The 14,255-nt window shown below is 41.8% G+C and overlaps 1 protein-coding gene across 2 annotated transcripts in view; it reads left to right on the top strand.

Moving 5' to 3' along the window:
• DOCK11 (dedicator of cytokinesis 11) overlaps nucleotides 1-14,255 on the top strand; it is a 551,771-nt gene that overhangs the window by 120,897 nt on the left and 416,619 nt on the right. For both annotated transcript variants that reach the window (XM_077493986.1, XM_077493985.1), the window contains exons 12-15: nucleotides 3,742-3,951; nucleotides 10,837-10,959; nucleotides 12,015-12,097; nucleotides 12,438-12,560. In XM_077493986.1, the coding sequence (XP_077350112.1) occupies nucleotides 3,742-3,951; nucleotides 10,837-10,959; nucleotides 12,015-12,097; nucleotides 12,438-12,560 (539 nt within the window). The remainder of the gene's footprint in view (nucleotides 1-3,741; nucleotides 3,952-10,836; nucleotides 10,960-12,014; nucleotides 12,098-12,437; nucleotides 12,561-14,255) is intronic.

Genomic DNA, 14,255 nt, shown 5'->3' with positions numbered 1-14,255 from the left:
TGTGAACCCCCAAAAGTGAAAGACTAGAGGTCCCAGTATAAACCCCTCAGTGCAAGAAGCTGAACAATTTAGTTCCCACTTCCTTTGTCAAATTCTGTTCTAGGCTTCTTCCTGTAAGACTCTGGCAGAGGGAAGTTTGCAGAAAACATCAGTGCTGCCCATCAATGCTGCCTATTAGTGCCACCTATGAGTGCAGCTATTTAGTGCCCATCAGTGCCGCCTATCAGTGCGCATCAGTACTGCCAATCAGTGCCCCTCAGTGCTGCCTATTAGTGCCCATCAGTGCTGCCAATCAGTGTCCATCAGTGCTGCCTATTAGTGCCCATATGTGCTGCCTATCACTGTCCATCAGTGTTACCAATCAGTACCCATCAGTGCTGCCTATTAGTGCCCCTTATTAGTGCCCATCAGTGCCGCCTATCAGTGCCCATCATTTTAGCTTCATCAATGCCTCCTCATTAGTGCCCACCAGTGCCGCCTCATTCTTTGCCACGCTGACCCCATCCTCTGCTTTATTGACCACATATGTGTCTTGAGACAAATCGTGTCTCAGGGTCTGTTCGCTGTGAATGCCTGCAGCTTCCTCATCAGACCCTGAGACAAGAACGGTATACTGAGGCTGGATTGGGGCAGATTTAGAGGGTGGAAGGGGGTTTCCTGATTTTAGTCTTGCCTAGGGCAGCACAAAACCTAAATACACCATTGGGGATAAGTTTGAGGCTTTTTAGGTACCTCCGACATCCCTGTACTAAGCTCTGCCACCAATACTAAGCAGCCCCTTCATTCCCTGCAAGACCTCTGTATACAAGCAATAAAGATTGCAGAGACATGTAACCTGCATAATTACACATTATCCTTTGGTGTGTTAAAGATGAAGCCTCTTGGGTTTCAAGCTGCTCTAAGGTGGTTCCAATTAAAGCCCCTCTCCAGGATGAATTTTACTCCCTGCCCGCTCCTCCCTCCCATCCCTCCTATCTTATCACTGTATTCGAAAAAATCCATATGTAAATCCCCCTTTTCACTTACCATAAAAGGTCACTAAAGTCCAAAATACTTGGCTCACTCCAATGGTCCAGTGCCCGCAAGGTCCTTTAGTGGCAGCAGCATTTTCTCCCTGGCATGCATAGGAGTTAAGTAATCAGATCACACTTAAGCAGCTCAGTGTACATTCTACAGAAGACTGTGAGCATGCAGGTAGGTTTATTTTATTGTAGAATAGACATTGCATGCCTGCTCCCATTTTTTATTTATTTTTTTACTTTAGTTTTAATTTAAGCAATGTCATGAACCTGACATTTCTTCGGCTGTCCATGACATTTTCTTAGTAGATGGCTGGCAGCAGGGTCCTCTCAGGAGAGGACTAACGTCATCAAGGGGACAGCAGGGGACTGCTGGTTTTGGGGCAGCATTGCAGCCCTGAATTTTTGGTCCCCCACAGTGAAATTGGAGGCAGAAATGGATGGCGGAGTGAGTATTGCTGACCTAAAGCCCTGAGTGAGGCTTAAACTGTATATAGACACTAACAATGAACTGAATGATGAAATTACATTTTTTATTTGTTCTCTTTTGGTCAGTTAAATGTACCTTTGAAAGCATTTTGTTAAGTATATCTGTTTGACCGGTGCAAAAAAAACCTGTTGACCATGCCAGAAAACTGGTAATATCCTGAGGTCTCCGGCTCTACTGCACTGCTAACAGCTACATTGTTTGTAGCTTTCTATGTGAACTACATAATACCGCCCTTTATGTTATGGGAATGAGGACACGGGGAAGTGCTTTGTAGTCCTAATATTTTCCCTAAACATCAATAGAAATGCCCATGCTATGGATGCAATTTAACTGTGAAAGCAATCATAAAAGTTTGTGCTAACACTAATACAATAGAGAAATAATTAATACGTGTAAATATTACAGTGACATTCTCCAGATTATATAATCCAGAAGGTGAACATTGAACTCAGTGTTTATATTAAAAGTGATCATCCAAGGCCCATGCTCCAATCAAAGAACAAAAGAAGTGCTCCATCATATATATCTTCTTCAGAAGACCCCAATCACATAGATTTCACACCAAACTCACCAAAAAATGTGGACTCCTTGTGTGAACAAGAGAGTCAAAAACAGCATATGTCTTTTCATTCAGAATGTCACAACGTCTGTATGAACCACACCACTTCTTACTGTCCTCCAGATCTTATTTGCTGTTCCAGGTATTAGCCTAGGGCAGTGATGGCGAACCTTGGCACCTCAGATGTTTGGGAACTACATTTCCCATGATGCTCATGTACTCTGCAGTGTAGTTGAGCATCATGGGAAATGTAGTTCCCAAACATCTGGAGTGCCAAGGTTCACCATCACTGGCCTAGGGAATGTGCTCTGTATCCAACCAGTAGGGAAGAAGAAGAGAGATCCCACATAGTGAAAAGTACTCATTTTATTAAAAAAAATGGAAAAAAAATGCACTTACATGGATAAGGCCTTAGAAACCACTAAGATAACTGCCACATATTTCCAGTGCTGGAAGTAACGTCAAACCCGAAGTCCCCCACCCAGCATGTTTCATCATAGGTTTCTGTGTGGTACTTTTCACTATGTAAGATCTCTCTTCTTCCTCCCTACTAATTTGATTCTGAGTACCTTCCCTAGGCCTGGGATAGCAAATAGGATCTGGAGGACAGTAGGAAGAGGTGTGGACATCCGGAATGAAAAGACATTTCCTGACTCTCTTGTTCACACAAGAAGTCCACATTTTCTGGAGAGTTTGGTGCGAAATCCATGGGATCGGGGTCTTCTGGAGAAGATACACGGTGGATCACTTCTTTTCATCTTTGGAGCATGGGCTTTGGATGATTACTTTTAATATAGACACTGAGTTGCATGTTCACTTTCTGGATTATATCATCTGGAGAATGTCACTATAAAGTGGACACTTATTAATCATGTATCTATTGTATTAATGTGATATTGGGCGGCACAGTGGTGTAGTGGTTAGCACTCTCACCTAGCAGTAAGAAGCATCACTGGTTCAAATCCCAACCATGACACTGCCTGCCTGGAGTTTGCATGTTCTCCCTGTGCCTGCGTGGGTTTCCTCTGGGTACTCTGGTTTCCTCCCACAATCCAAAGACATGCAGGTAGGTTAATTGGCCTCTGTCCAAAATTGGCCCTAGTATATGAATGGGGACCTTGGATTGTGGGGACTGACGTGAGTGTGCAATGTACAGGGATAAGGACAATTGTAGACACCTCACTCAGGTTGGACTGGTGTTTTTATTCAACCTAACTATGAACTATGAAGTTATATTTATGTTGGATACTTTGCTTTAGGTAGCACTGTTACCCATTGGATAATCAAGGGTCAAGTTTTTTTATCTAATATTCTTCATGTTCGGGGGTGACAACACTGCTTCTCTATGGACTCATAGATACACATAGATTCAGTATAGTGAGTAATTGCTGTCACCATAGAACAGGAAGTATGTCACTCTATGTCAGGAAGAGTCACTAGGTAAAAATGAATGAAAAAAAAATTGAAAAAAGAAAACTAATGCAGCCACCACATGTAAGGAGTGGTAGGATGAACTGTATTACATTTTTGATGTTGGGTTTAGTTGTAGTTTAAGACAACTTTTTGCTCTTGGATTGGAGTAGTGGGCTGTTGAGGGGCTGTTTGTGTTTTAACATCCTATTACCTATTACAGTATTACTTCACATGTGTAAGTGCAAATGTAATTTTTGCAGGTGGAGCCGTTCTTCTTAAGTTTGGCACTATTTGATGTGAAAAATAACTGCAAAATTTCTGCTGACTTCCATGTGGATCTCAATCCCCCAGCAGTAAGAGACATGTTGAGTATCTCTTCTGGGGATACAGCCAGGGATTCTAGGAGCGGATCAACCAGTGGAGCTCTTATCAATGGAATCCCTGAGTCTCACTTCCACTACATAAAGGAGGTAAGTCTCTGATAGTACTGTGAAACCTCTGATCCAACAACATAGCGTACTAAGAATATTAGAAATAACACACATTTTTGGAAGTTGTCTCCTCTTTCCATTACTATGAATCACAAATGTTAAAACCTACAAGAGGAGATTAACTATTTTTTTCTCTGAAAAGGTGAATTAACCCTTTAATTGACAGCATCTGCAAAGATTAGTTTATTCCTTTGATCTGCAGATGAATGAAATAGAGAAGATACAAAAGTAACAATATTACTTTGTATCTCTTCATTTGGTACCATGTTTCGGCAAAAACAAGCCCGGGTCTTATATTAATTTTGGCAACAAAACACCCAGTAGAGCTTATTTTCGGGGTAGGGCTTGTCATGTGCTGTCTTCTCTCTCCATCTCCCTTCCTGCCTGTCAGGAATCCCCCATGGAATTGAGTAAAAGTGCTTGTAAAATCCTAAAATGCACTGTAATTTCTGTAATCTATTTGTGATAAATACCTTTTTATAGCGCCACTCGGTGCTTCCATGACCCGCCTGTTTGGCCTTCCTGCTATGAGCACTGCAGTGATAGGCGGGGCCAAGAATCCTGGCTGACAGCTGGCAGAGAGGAGAGCAGCGGGGGATCAGCTGAGCGCTGCTCGGCGCTTCCATGGCCCGTCTGAGCTGTCTTCCCCACTCCGAGCACTGCAGAGGGGGGCAAGATCCCCCTCTGGCAGCGGGGAGAGGAGAAGGAGAGCAGCGGAGGATCAGCTGAGTGCCGTGTGGTGCTGTAACAAAGGTATTTATCATCAATAGACTACAGAAACATACACAGTATACATTATATAATACTGTAATACTGTGCATTTTAGGCTTTTACAACCACTTTAAACTAGGGCTTGTTTTCGGGGTAGGGCTTATATTGTAGCTCCCCCTTAAAATCACAGTAGGGCTTATTTTTGGGGTAGTTCTTATTTTAGGGATAACCCAGTAACTGAACTGTGTTAATAAACACTGAGTCAGGGTTTTTTGACAACTGTAACTGATGGAGCTGCTGTAAGTACACTGCATATTACCCGGCTTATTTTCAGAGCTGAGAATTGCAGATAAATGGGAGGTAGGAACGTGCAGAAGGACTGGCCATGCAAGACACTTCCTGCGCACTATGAGGATGATGGTTTTCATTTTTTTGGGTGTATGTAGAACATCTAGTGTCCTCAACTGGTTAATGAAAGGTGCAGTTTTAAAAATATTGAAAGCAATCTTTAAAATTATATTTACACTAAATGCATACTAAAGTGTTTCCCCATTACTAGACACCATCTCTAAAAAATTCTGTGGCAGGGAGGAATCCCCCGCATTAAACTGACCATCTTACAGCAACTGTGGGGGGGGGGGGGGGGGGAGGCCTAGCAGTACCCAATTTCCATAAATATTTTTTAGCTGGCCAATCAGCGGTGGTGCACCGCTGGTTGACCACACCTTCGAATGATGCTGCAGTGTCATTGGAGGCAGCATGTGTGGGTTCATATGAAGCGCTATCCCACTTGGTATATAGGGGTGTAAGGGCCCCCTACCCTCTGACGCCCTCCATGCGCTCAGTGATTAGGGCATGGTCTGTGACTCAGGGGCTCCGGCCTTCTAGTCATGATACATTTTCTCCAAACCTCCCCTTGTGGAGGAATCCCAATCTAACTCACTTCTTTGATTACCCAGACCCGATAGTGTGGACGAAATACGTAATTAAGACACTAAATCACATTGTAGCAAATGGTACCCTAATGTCCTTTGATGTTTTGAAATCACGTTATGAACTACCAAATACGCATTTTTTTCGATACATTCAATTAAGGCATGCCTTTCAATCCCAGTTTGGCAGAAGACCTCTTAACCTTGAGCCCAGTGAGCTAGGACTGCTGACTTGTAGTGACTCTTTAACTAAACCGGTTTCCAGCCTATACAAAGACCTCTTTCAGGAGACGACAAAACTTTTGGTACCCTGCAGACAGGCGTGGGAAGCTGCAACCTCGGGGTTAGACAGAGATGACTGGGGCGATATATGGGGAATTGCAATTTAGACCCTGGTCTCTACTAGCGACAGACTAATTCACTATAAATTCCTGCACAGGATCTATCTGACCCCAGCTAGACTTGCTAGAATGTTTGGGAATCAGCAATCCTCTTGCTGGAGGTGCTCCTCACCACTAGCAAATTTTATGCATATCTTTTGGGAATGCCTACAGGTCAAAGCATATTGGCAAGCTGTAGCAAGCTGCATAAGGTCGGTCACCTCTATTTCGATTCCCATGATGGTTGAGGTATGCTTTACTACATCTGGTGGAACCCCTGGCTACTACCAGGGCTATTAGAACTCTTCTTACCCTATTGCTGTTTTATGCCAAAAAGCGAATTATTCTCTCCTGGAAAAGCTCCTCAGCCCCAACCTTGGAATCCTGGAAAGCATTGGTTAACAAGGCAGTACCATTTTACAAAGCCACCTACTTGAGTAAGTGACCAAATTTGATAAGGGGTTGGGGGGGGGGGGAGGGGTTGGATGGCATCGGTGGACACGGTATCAGCCTAATTACAGAAAATCTATGACTATTGATATTGGTGTACTAGGCCACAACGGGGGATGTCTATGACTGGCATACGGGAAAAATATTGATAATTCTGCATTAGGATAACTGGTCACTTTTGTAGTGGGGACGAGTTATTTCTTCATATAAAATTCTTGATGCTGGGGGGGGGGATACTTTGGACTGCATTTAGCATCACGGCCCAAATGTCGGACAACACAGGTGGGGTGTCACCTAGTGCCTTCCTCCAGTCGAGGCCAACTTGAATGGTATATATCTAGGCAAAAGTTTAAAAGTTTTATTGTTTTGGGGTGGGGGGGGGGAGGGGAGGGTTAACTCTATGCTTAATCTTTGTTTTTTTTGTTTTGTATGTAAATGTCCACTGGCAACTGTGTTATAGCCGGTGGGTGTCGGCCGCAAGAGTGGCCTGTTGTTATTTGTATGCTTTATAAATTGAATACATTTTTTTTTTTTTTCCAAAAATACATACTAAAGTATCCTGTCAGTATTATTACTTGTCATTTTAGCATGCATTAGAATGCCCTAAATCAGTGGTCCCCAACCTCTTTGGCACAAGGGACCAGTTTCATGGCAGCTCCCCAGGGACTGGGGGAGGGGTTTGTGTTTGGTGGACGGGTCAGAGGATGGGATATTCACAGTCTGTTCTCAGCCTCTCTTCACACCACAAACCTCCCCTTTACAGGACAGTCCCCCCTTTATATCAATGTCCTCAGTTCCCCTTTACATCACAGTGCCCCTTTACATCACAGTGCCCCTTTATATTACAGCACCCCTTTAAATAAGAGTGCCCCTTTACATCACAGCGCCACTTTATATTACAGCACCCCTTTACATCACAGCGCCACTTTATATTACAGCACCCCTTTACATCACAGCGCCCCTTTACACCACAGCGCCCCTTTACACCACAGTGCCCCGACACTGTAATGAAAAGGGGAGTTGTGATGTAAAGGGGCGTTGTGATGTAAAGGGGCGTTGTGATGTAAAGGGGCACTGTAATGTAAAGGGGACTGCACTATAAAGACTGGCACCGGGTGTTGGGGACCCCTGGTATACTGTATGGCCAGCTTTAGATGGGCACATTTTTTTAAAAAGATTTTAGGAAGGCTACAAATGACATTCTAAAGCTGGCCATACACCAGTAGAAGTTTGATTGAAATATTTAATTATGAGAATATTTGTCTGATGATGAAACCGTTTTTGACCACAATGATGAGAACATTCACAGGAGCGGGATGGAAATTCTTTCTCGGGGGAAACTAACTTCTAACTGTGAATGTGGTTTTCGTTCAGGAAAGTCAAGTCATAAAATTTAAAGTAAAAAGCAAATGTTACTTTGAAATACTTTGGAGCGACATTCGTCATCTCATCCAATGTACTGATGAGAATTCTAATGTTACTATGAAAAGTTTTGAGAATCTACAGGTAAAGCCGGGTAACCTCCAGAGAACATCTTTTAAGCCTTTACAGCAACACGTTTTATGAATAGAAGCTGTAAGAAGCCGGCAGTATTGGGGCTCACACGTGTACATGCGGGTGTATTAGGGCACATAATGTAAAATATGGCCATATTCTGGGAGTTGTATACAGTGTCTGTACAAATGAATTATAATGATTTAGTGGCTTGATAAATCAGGGCCTTTGCATGAAAAGAGCCCCTGTATGTCCAACAGATAAAGGGAGGATGGTGTCAGTGAGATGTCTGGAGCTGTAAATAGGCAAACACTAAAAAAAGGAACTGAGTTGCTGCTGCAAGACAAAAATCAAATAGTTCAGTTTTATAAGTGGATTAGGTTTTGTGACTTCTTTATTTTTTTTTATATCTTTATATTTTCATTTCCACATTATATTCAATCAAAAAATTATGCTGGCCATACACAGCTCTAATTTTAGTTGATTCTTGGTGAAATGTGAGCTATAGGTGGCCTTTCTGGCACCAACTGGCACAACAAACTTTGATCTAAAAATCCAAGTAGCTGTGTGGAACAGTGACTGCAGCCAATCAGATGCAATCAGTATTTTGACAGCTGCGGAAGCAGTGGCTGTCAGAATACAATAGCGGGCAGGGTAGATTCCATCCATGTGTGGCTGGGGAAATCTATTGGTTTTTGACATTTTTAATAGTATGGCTAGCCTTACTAAACTAATTGAATATAGCCATCTTTGACACCAATCAGATTAGAATTTACTGAAGCAGATCAAGGAGATTACTGTACTTTGCACACTTCTTTTATTCCCTGTTAAATTTTTGATGGCAGTAAAATCAGATAAAAATTGTGAACTTTATCTTACCCCTAAACATATGGGTAATAAAAAAATCAAACTTAATCATAAAACAGTGATCTAACAAAAAAAAACTGTGCAATAAACACCCAGTGTATTACTTGAAAAGTCTATATAAAATGAAAAAAATTCAGAAAAAAGTCCTTTCAAAAATTAAATGCAGATGAAGGGATGAAGTCCTCCTACAAGTGAATAGTGCTTGATCCACCACCGTATATATAGATTTACTTCTTGCCACGAATTCATGACCCCCCACTACAGAGGGTCACAGAAGGCGTGTAGATATATAGTTATCTCCCACTCCAAAAGGATCCTTGTTGCTCTCCTCACACCACTGCTTTCATACATAGGCTACTGGATACACTTCCACAGAGCATCTCCCGTGTATTTAGAGGGGCTCAAGGGTATACGCCAATAACACGGAAGAGAGATGAAGCTCCAATAGTATAAAACCCTTTATTAATAAAATCCAAAATGATGAAATACACTTACAGTATACAAGAAAAACGTTAGCCTTAAGTCCACTGCACCAGCCGGACGCACACGGACGAATCCGTCCTTCCTGGATATATGCTCTTTCACACGAGGTAACGTCAGCGCGTCGCTCATCCCTACGCGTTTCGCAAAAAATTGCATCATCCAGGTCATCCGCGTGCGTCCGGCCGGCGCAGCGGACTTAAGGCTGACGTTTTTCTTGTATACTGTAAGTGTATTTAATTATTTTGGATTTTATTAATAAAGGGTTTTATACTATTGAAGCTTCATCTCTCTTCCGTGTTATTGGTGTATACCCTTGAGCCCCTCTAAATACATGGGAGATGCTCTGTGGAAGTGTATCCAGTAGCCTATGTATGAAAGCAGTGGTGTGAGGAGAGCAACAAGGATCCTTTTGGAGTAGGAGATAACTATATATCTACATGCCTTCTGTGACCCTTTGTAGTGGGGGGTCATGAATTTGTGGTAAGAAGTAAATCTAGATATACTGTGGTGGATCAAGCACTATTCACTTGTAGGAGGACTTCATCCCTTCACCTGCATTTAAAGAGGGAGTTCCACCATTTATTTTTATTTTTTAAAAGCCAGCAGCTACAAATACTGCAGCTGCTGACTTTTAAAATAAGGACACTTACCCGCCCAGCGCGCCCGCGATGTCGGCACCCGAAGCCGATCTCACGATCGTCTCTCGGGTGCTGCTGCCGCCAACTTGGCTATGGGAATCAGGAAGTGGAAGCCTTGCGGCTTCATTTCCCGGTTCCCTACTGCGCATGCGCGAGTCGCGCTGCGCAATAAGGATGGTCCCCGCTGTCTCTGGGATCCATGCGTTTCCCAGCAGACAGCGAGGGACCTGCGGAAAGGGGCGTAGATTCTGCGGAAGGGGGCTTAGATTCTGCAGATATCTATGCCGGAAGTGGGTGCAGATACCTGTACTGTACAGGTACCTGCACCCCCCACCCCCCGAAAGGTGCCAATTGTGGCGCCGGAGGGGGGGGGGGTTCCAATGAGCGGAAGCTCCACTTTAGGTTGGAGCTCCGCTTTAATTTTTGAAAGGACTTTTTTCAGATTTTTTTTCATTTTATATAGACTTTTCAACTAATACACTGGGTGTTTATTGCACAGTTTTTTTGTTAGATCACTGTTTTATGATTAAGTTTGATTTTTTTATTACCCATATGTTAGGGGTAAGATAAAGTTCACAATTTTTGTCACATTGTTTGTGAAGTATATGCATGGTAGGCCCTAGCCTTGATATACGTATGGTTTAGCGCAGTTTATTTATTTTTTCTAGTTTGATTTCTGTAGTTATGTGATACAGTGAAGCCGCAGCTGAACTTGGTCCTTTGAGGCCAATTAATATTTAATTTGCGATTCACCTTAGCACAGTTTCTTTTTCTTTTTTGTCTAGTAAAATCAGATATTCAGTGGACTGTAGTCACTATACAGTATAAATACAATTTATTATAACACTGCTGTTTAGTGGAGAGGAGATGCCACATTTCGACTCATTTTTTTCTTTTTCTTGGTCATAGGGAATATTTTCAGTAACAAATCCACATCCTGAGATTTTCCTGGTAGCGCGTGTGGAAAAAGTATTACAAGGGAACATCACACATTGTGCAGAGCCGTACATCAAAAATTCTGACCCCACTAAGGTATTGTGAAATGCAGATTTTTCCAGAAAGCCTATGATTTCTTAGCAAGTGAATTCATTATTTCACTTCATGGTTTATGAATAGAGTCTTATACTGATGACTTCCTTCCTTGCTGTTATTCAATGACTTCCTTTGCATCGAATGAATATCTTCCTGTTTAAGCAAACATTTCCTTTGTAGCTATTCTGGGAAAATGAAAGTTATGTATATAAATAAAGGACACCTATACCTGAAGTGTAGGCCTTATATCAGAGGGTTAGTAAGTGTATACATGAAAATCTTATTTACAAAATCATATTCTTGTATTTGAAAAGTAATTACATCTTTGCTTTGGATAGGAGCAATATGACAAGGCAAATGTTAATTATGTAATTTCTATAGAATAGTCTGCATTTCATGTCACCCTTATGCCGCATACACATGACACGACTTTCCGACAGAAAAGGTCCGATGGTCTTTCCGACGGAGTTCTGACTGACTTTTGATTGACTTCCAATGGAACGGACTTGTTTTGAACGTGATGACGTACGACTGGACTAGAAAAGGAAGTTCAGTAGCCAGTAGCCAATAGCTGCCCTTGCGTCGTATTTGGTCCATCGGACCAGCATACAGACGAACGGTTTTCCCAATAGAAATTGATTCCGTTGGACAGATCTATTTCTAGGTCCGTCTGAATTTTTGAAGAAAAAAGCCAGATGAAGCCCACACATGATCGTAATATCAGATGAAATGATTCCGTCTGACCTTTTCTGCCGGAAAGTTTGGTCGTGTGTACATGACATCAGACTTAGGCCACGTGCACACTGGGCGTTTAGCTCCTTGCATCTAATCCCGCCAGTGTGGACACTGATTGCAAAATAAAAAGGTCTCCATCGCATGCCAATTTTTATATATGCTTATTTAAATTTGGTCCTCATCAGCATATGAAGAAACTCGCAGCATTGAACACTGTTTAAAATATTTGACTATTTGTGTATCATGCATTTATATCTATATCTATCTATCTATCTATATATAATATATATATATATATATATATTTTTTTTTTTCCTCAGACAGCACAGAAAGTGCACAAAATAGCTAAGCAAGTATGCAGTCGCCTTGGTCATTACAGGATGCCATTTGCCTGGGCTGCAAGGTAATCATTCTTTCATTCTGTGAAATGTCATTGACTGATTTACAGCACTGAATAATTGCTCCTGGACATCAGAAGTTGTTCGGACATGCGGCCACAATCTGATTACTGCAAAATATTTCAGTAATCTGAAGCATAAAACTTACCTTTTATGTCCGCCACCTCCATATGACCTGCCATATGACCTTCAAAGCACTCTGGAGTTTGCTAAATTGTTGTGCCATGGTCTGCAAAAAGTGACCACAAGGTGACCAAAAAGTATTAAAAAATGTAATAAAATGATCTATTAAACCAATAATGGTTTTCTTTTGAGTGTAAATAATTGTGTGTTTTACTTTTTAAGGCCAGTATTCAAAGACACTCAGGGGACGCTGGACATCGAAGGGAAATTTTCTCCTCTTTACAAACAGGATAGCAGCAAACTTTCCATCGACGACCTGCTAAAGCTGCTGGCTGAATTCAGGAAGTATGTGCTTGTCTGGCCTAAAACATCTGTTTATTTCAACTTCTTAAATGACTGGCCACGGTTCTTCTTGGGCTGTCTTCAGTTGGGCAGATATCTCCCCAATGAATGGGTGGTTAGATACCGGTAGCTGCCTGTCCTTGCACAATTTCTTCCAAGCACAGACTCGCCATGATACTCACTTGTTGGTGAAAGTAGTGCAAATACGATTGCTGTCCCATTGCTGAGATAGTCTGACCCTGAGAGTGAGAACTAAGGCTGCTATTTTCTGTAACCTGCCATCTGTTATTAGTAAATGGTATTTGTCCATTCTCTTTAATTGTGCGATTTCACTTGTACTATGTTGAGAGACCTAAAACACTTATCAATTCAGTTTCCTTAGGTTTATCACAAATTAAAGGGGTTGTAAAGGTTGGTTTTTTATTTTCTAAAAAGGTTCCTTTAAGCTAGTGCATTGTTGGTTCACTTACCTTTTCCTTCGATTTCCCTTCTAAATGTTTTTTTCTTGTTTTCTTTGCCTGAGTTTCGCACTTCCTGTTCCTCCTCAGTAAGCTGTTCTGGCTGACTAAACACCGCTCGGATAATGGTGTGAAGTTTACTGAGGAGAAACAGGAAGTGAGAAATTCAGACAAAGAAAAAAAACATTTAGAAGGGAAATCAAAGGAAAGGGTAAGTGAACCAACAATGCACTAGCTTAACCTCCCTGGCGGTACGATTATTTCGGATTTTAGGTGCTAAAAGCGGTACCATTATTTTGCATGAAAATTTGGAGTTTTATATTGTAGTCCTGCAATTCTTAGGAATAACTCACTTAAATCTGTCCAAATCAGAGTCTAGCAGACATCCCGGGTATGATAAAGTTTGAAAAATGAAATCATAAATTATAATATAATAAATAATTATAAATAATTGTACCAAATAATAAGATAACAATAATAAAAATTATTCAATAATGTAATCACATCAAAAACACTGAAATTTGCTCAGTTGCAGAATTGTCACTGTCATTACTTTTCAGTATTTGATGACGGATCTCCCCACAAATCATTATCGCTCAATTCTGCGAGTGATTCCAATTTATTATCGCTGTTTTCTAGCTGGTCTAAAACCATTTTTGATGTAAAAGGACAGTTTTGGTTGCTATGGACAATCTCCAGTTTCCAGGCATAAAGAACAGTTTTTATTATATAAAACTGCATGCAGGGCACTGGACTGACCACTAGGGACAACGGGGATGTGAAATATTTACATACAGCAATGTAATCTGTAAGATTACATTATACTGTATGTATACTGTGTGTTTCACTTTTTGAATTTGGCGCCGATCTCCGTCCCCGTGCGTCGCAACGCTCGCAGGGCACGGAGATCGGCGATGTGATGCATCGAGCGAGACACGGCTCGCTCGTACAGCGGGGAGACAATGCTGGATCCGAGGGAGAAGGTAAGTAATCCTCCTCCTGGATCCAGCGATGCAGTCCCGAGTCTGGCTCGGGATACCGCTTTTGGTATGAAAATTCCACCCCGAGCCAGACCCGGGAATACCATCAGGGGGGTTAAAGAAACCTATTTAGAAAATAAAAAACAAACCTTTACAACCCCATTAACTTAAATCGTAGCTAAAGTTCCACTGTCACATGCTGCAAGCAGGCAGGATCTTTATTGCAGTGGAGGTATTCAGTGTCTCTTCTGCAATAAAAG

The sequence above is a fragment of the Lithobates pipiens genome, unplaced genomic scaffold (genome assembly GCF_037356315.1).
Source record: "Lithobates pipiens isolate NorthernLeopardFrog02 unplaced genomic scaffold, aLitPip1_a1.2 Scaffold_1, whole genome shotgun sequence".
NCBI lineage: Eukaryota > Metazoa > Chordata > Amphibia > Anura > Ranidae > Lithobates > Lithobates pipiens.
The sequence above is the reverse complement of the archived record's forward strand: the minus strand, read 5'-3'. Positions and strand labels throughout refer to the sequence as shown.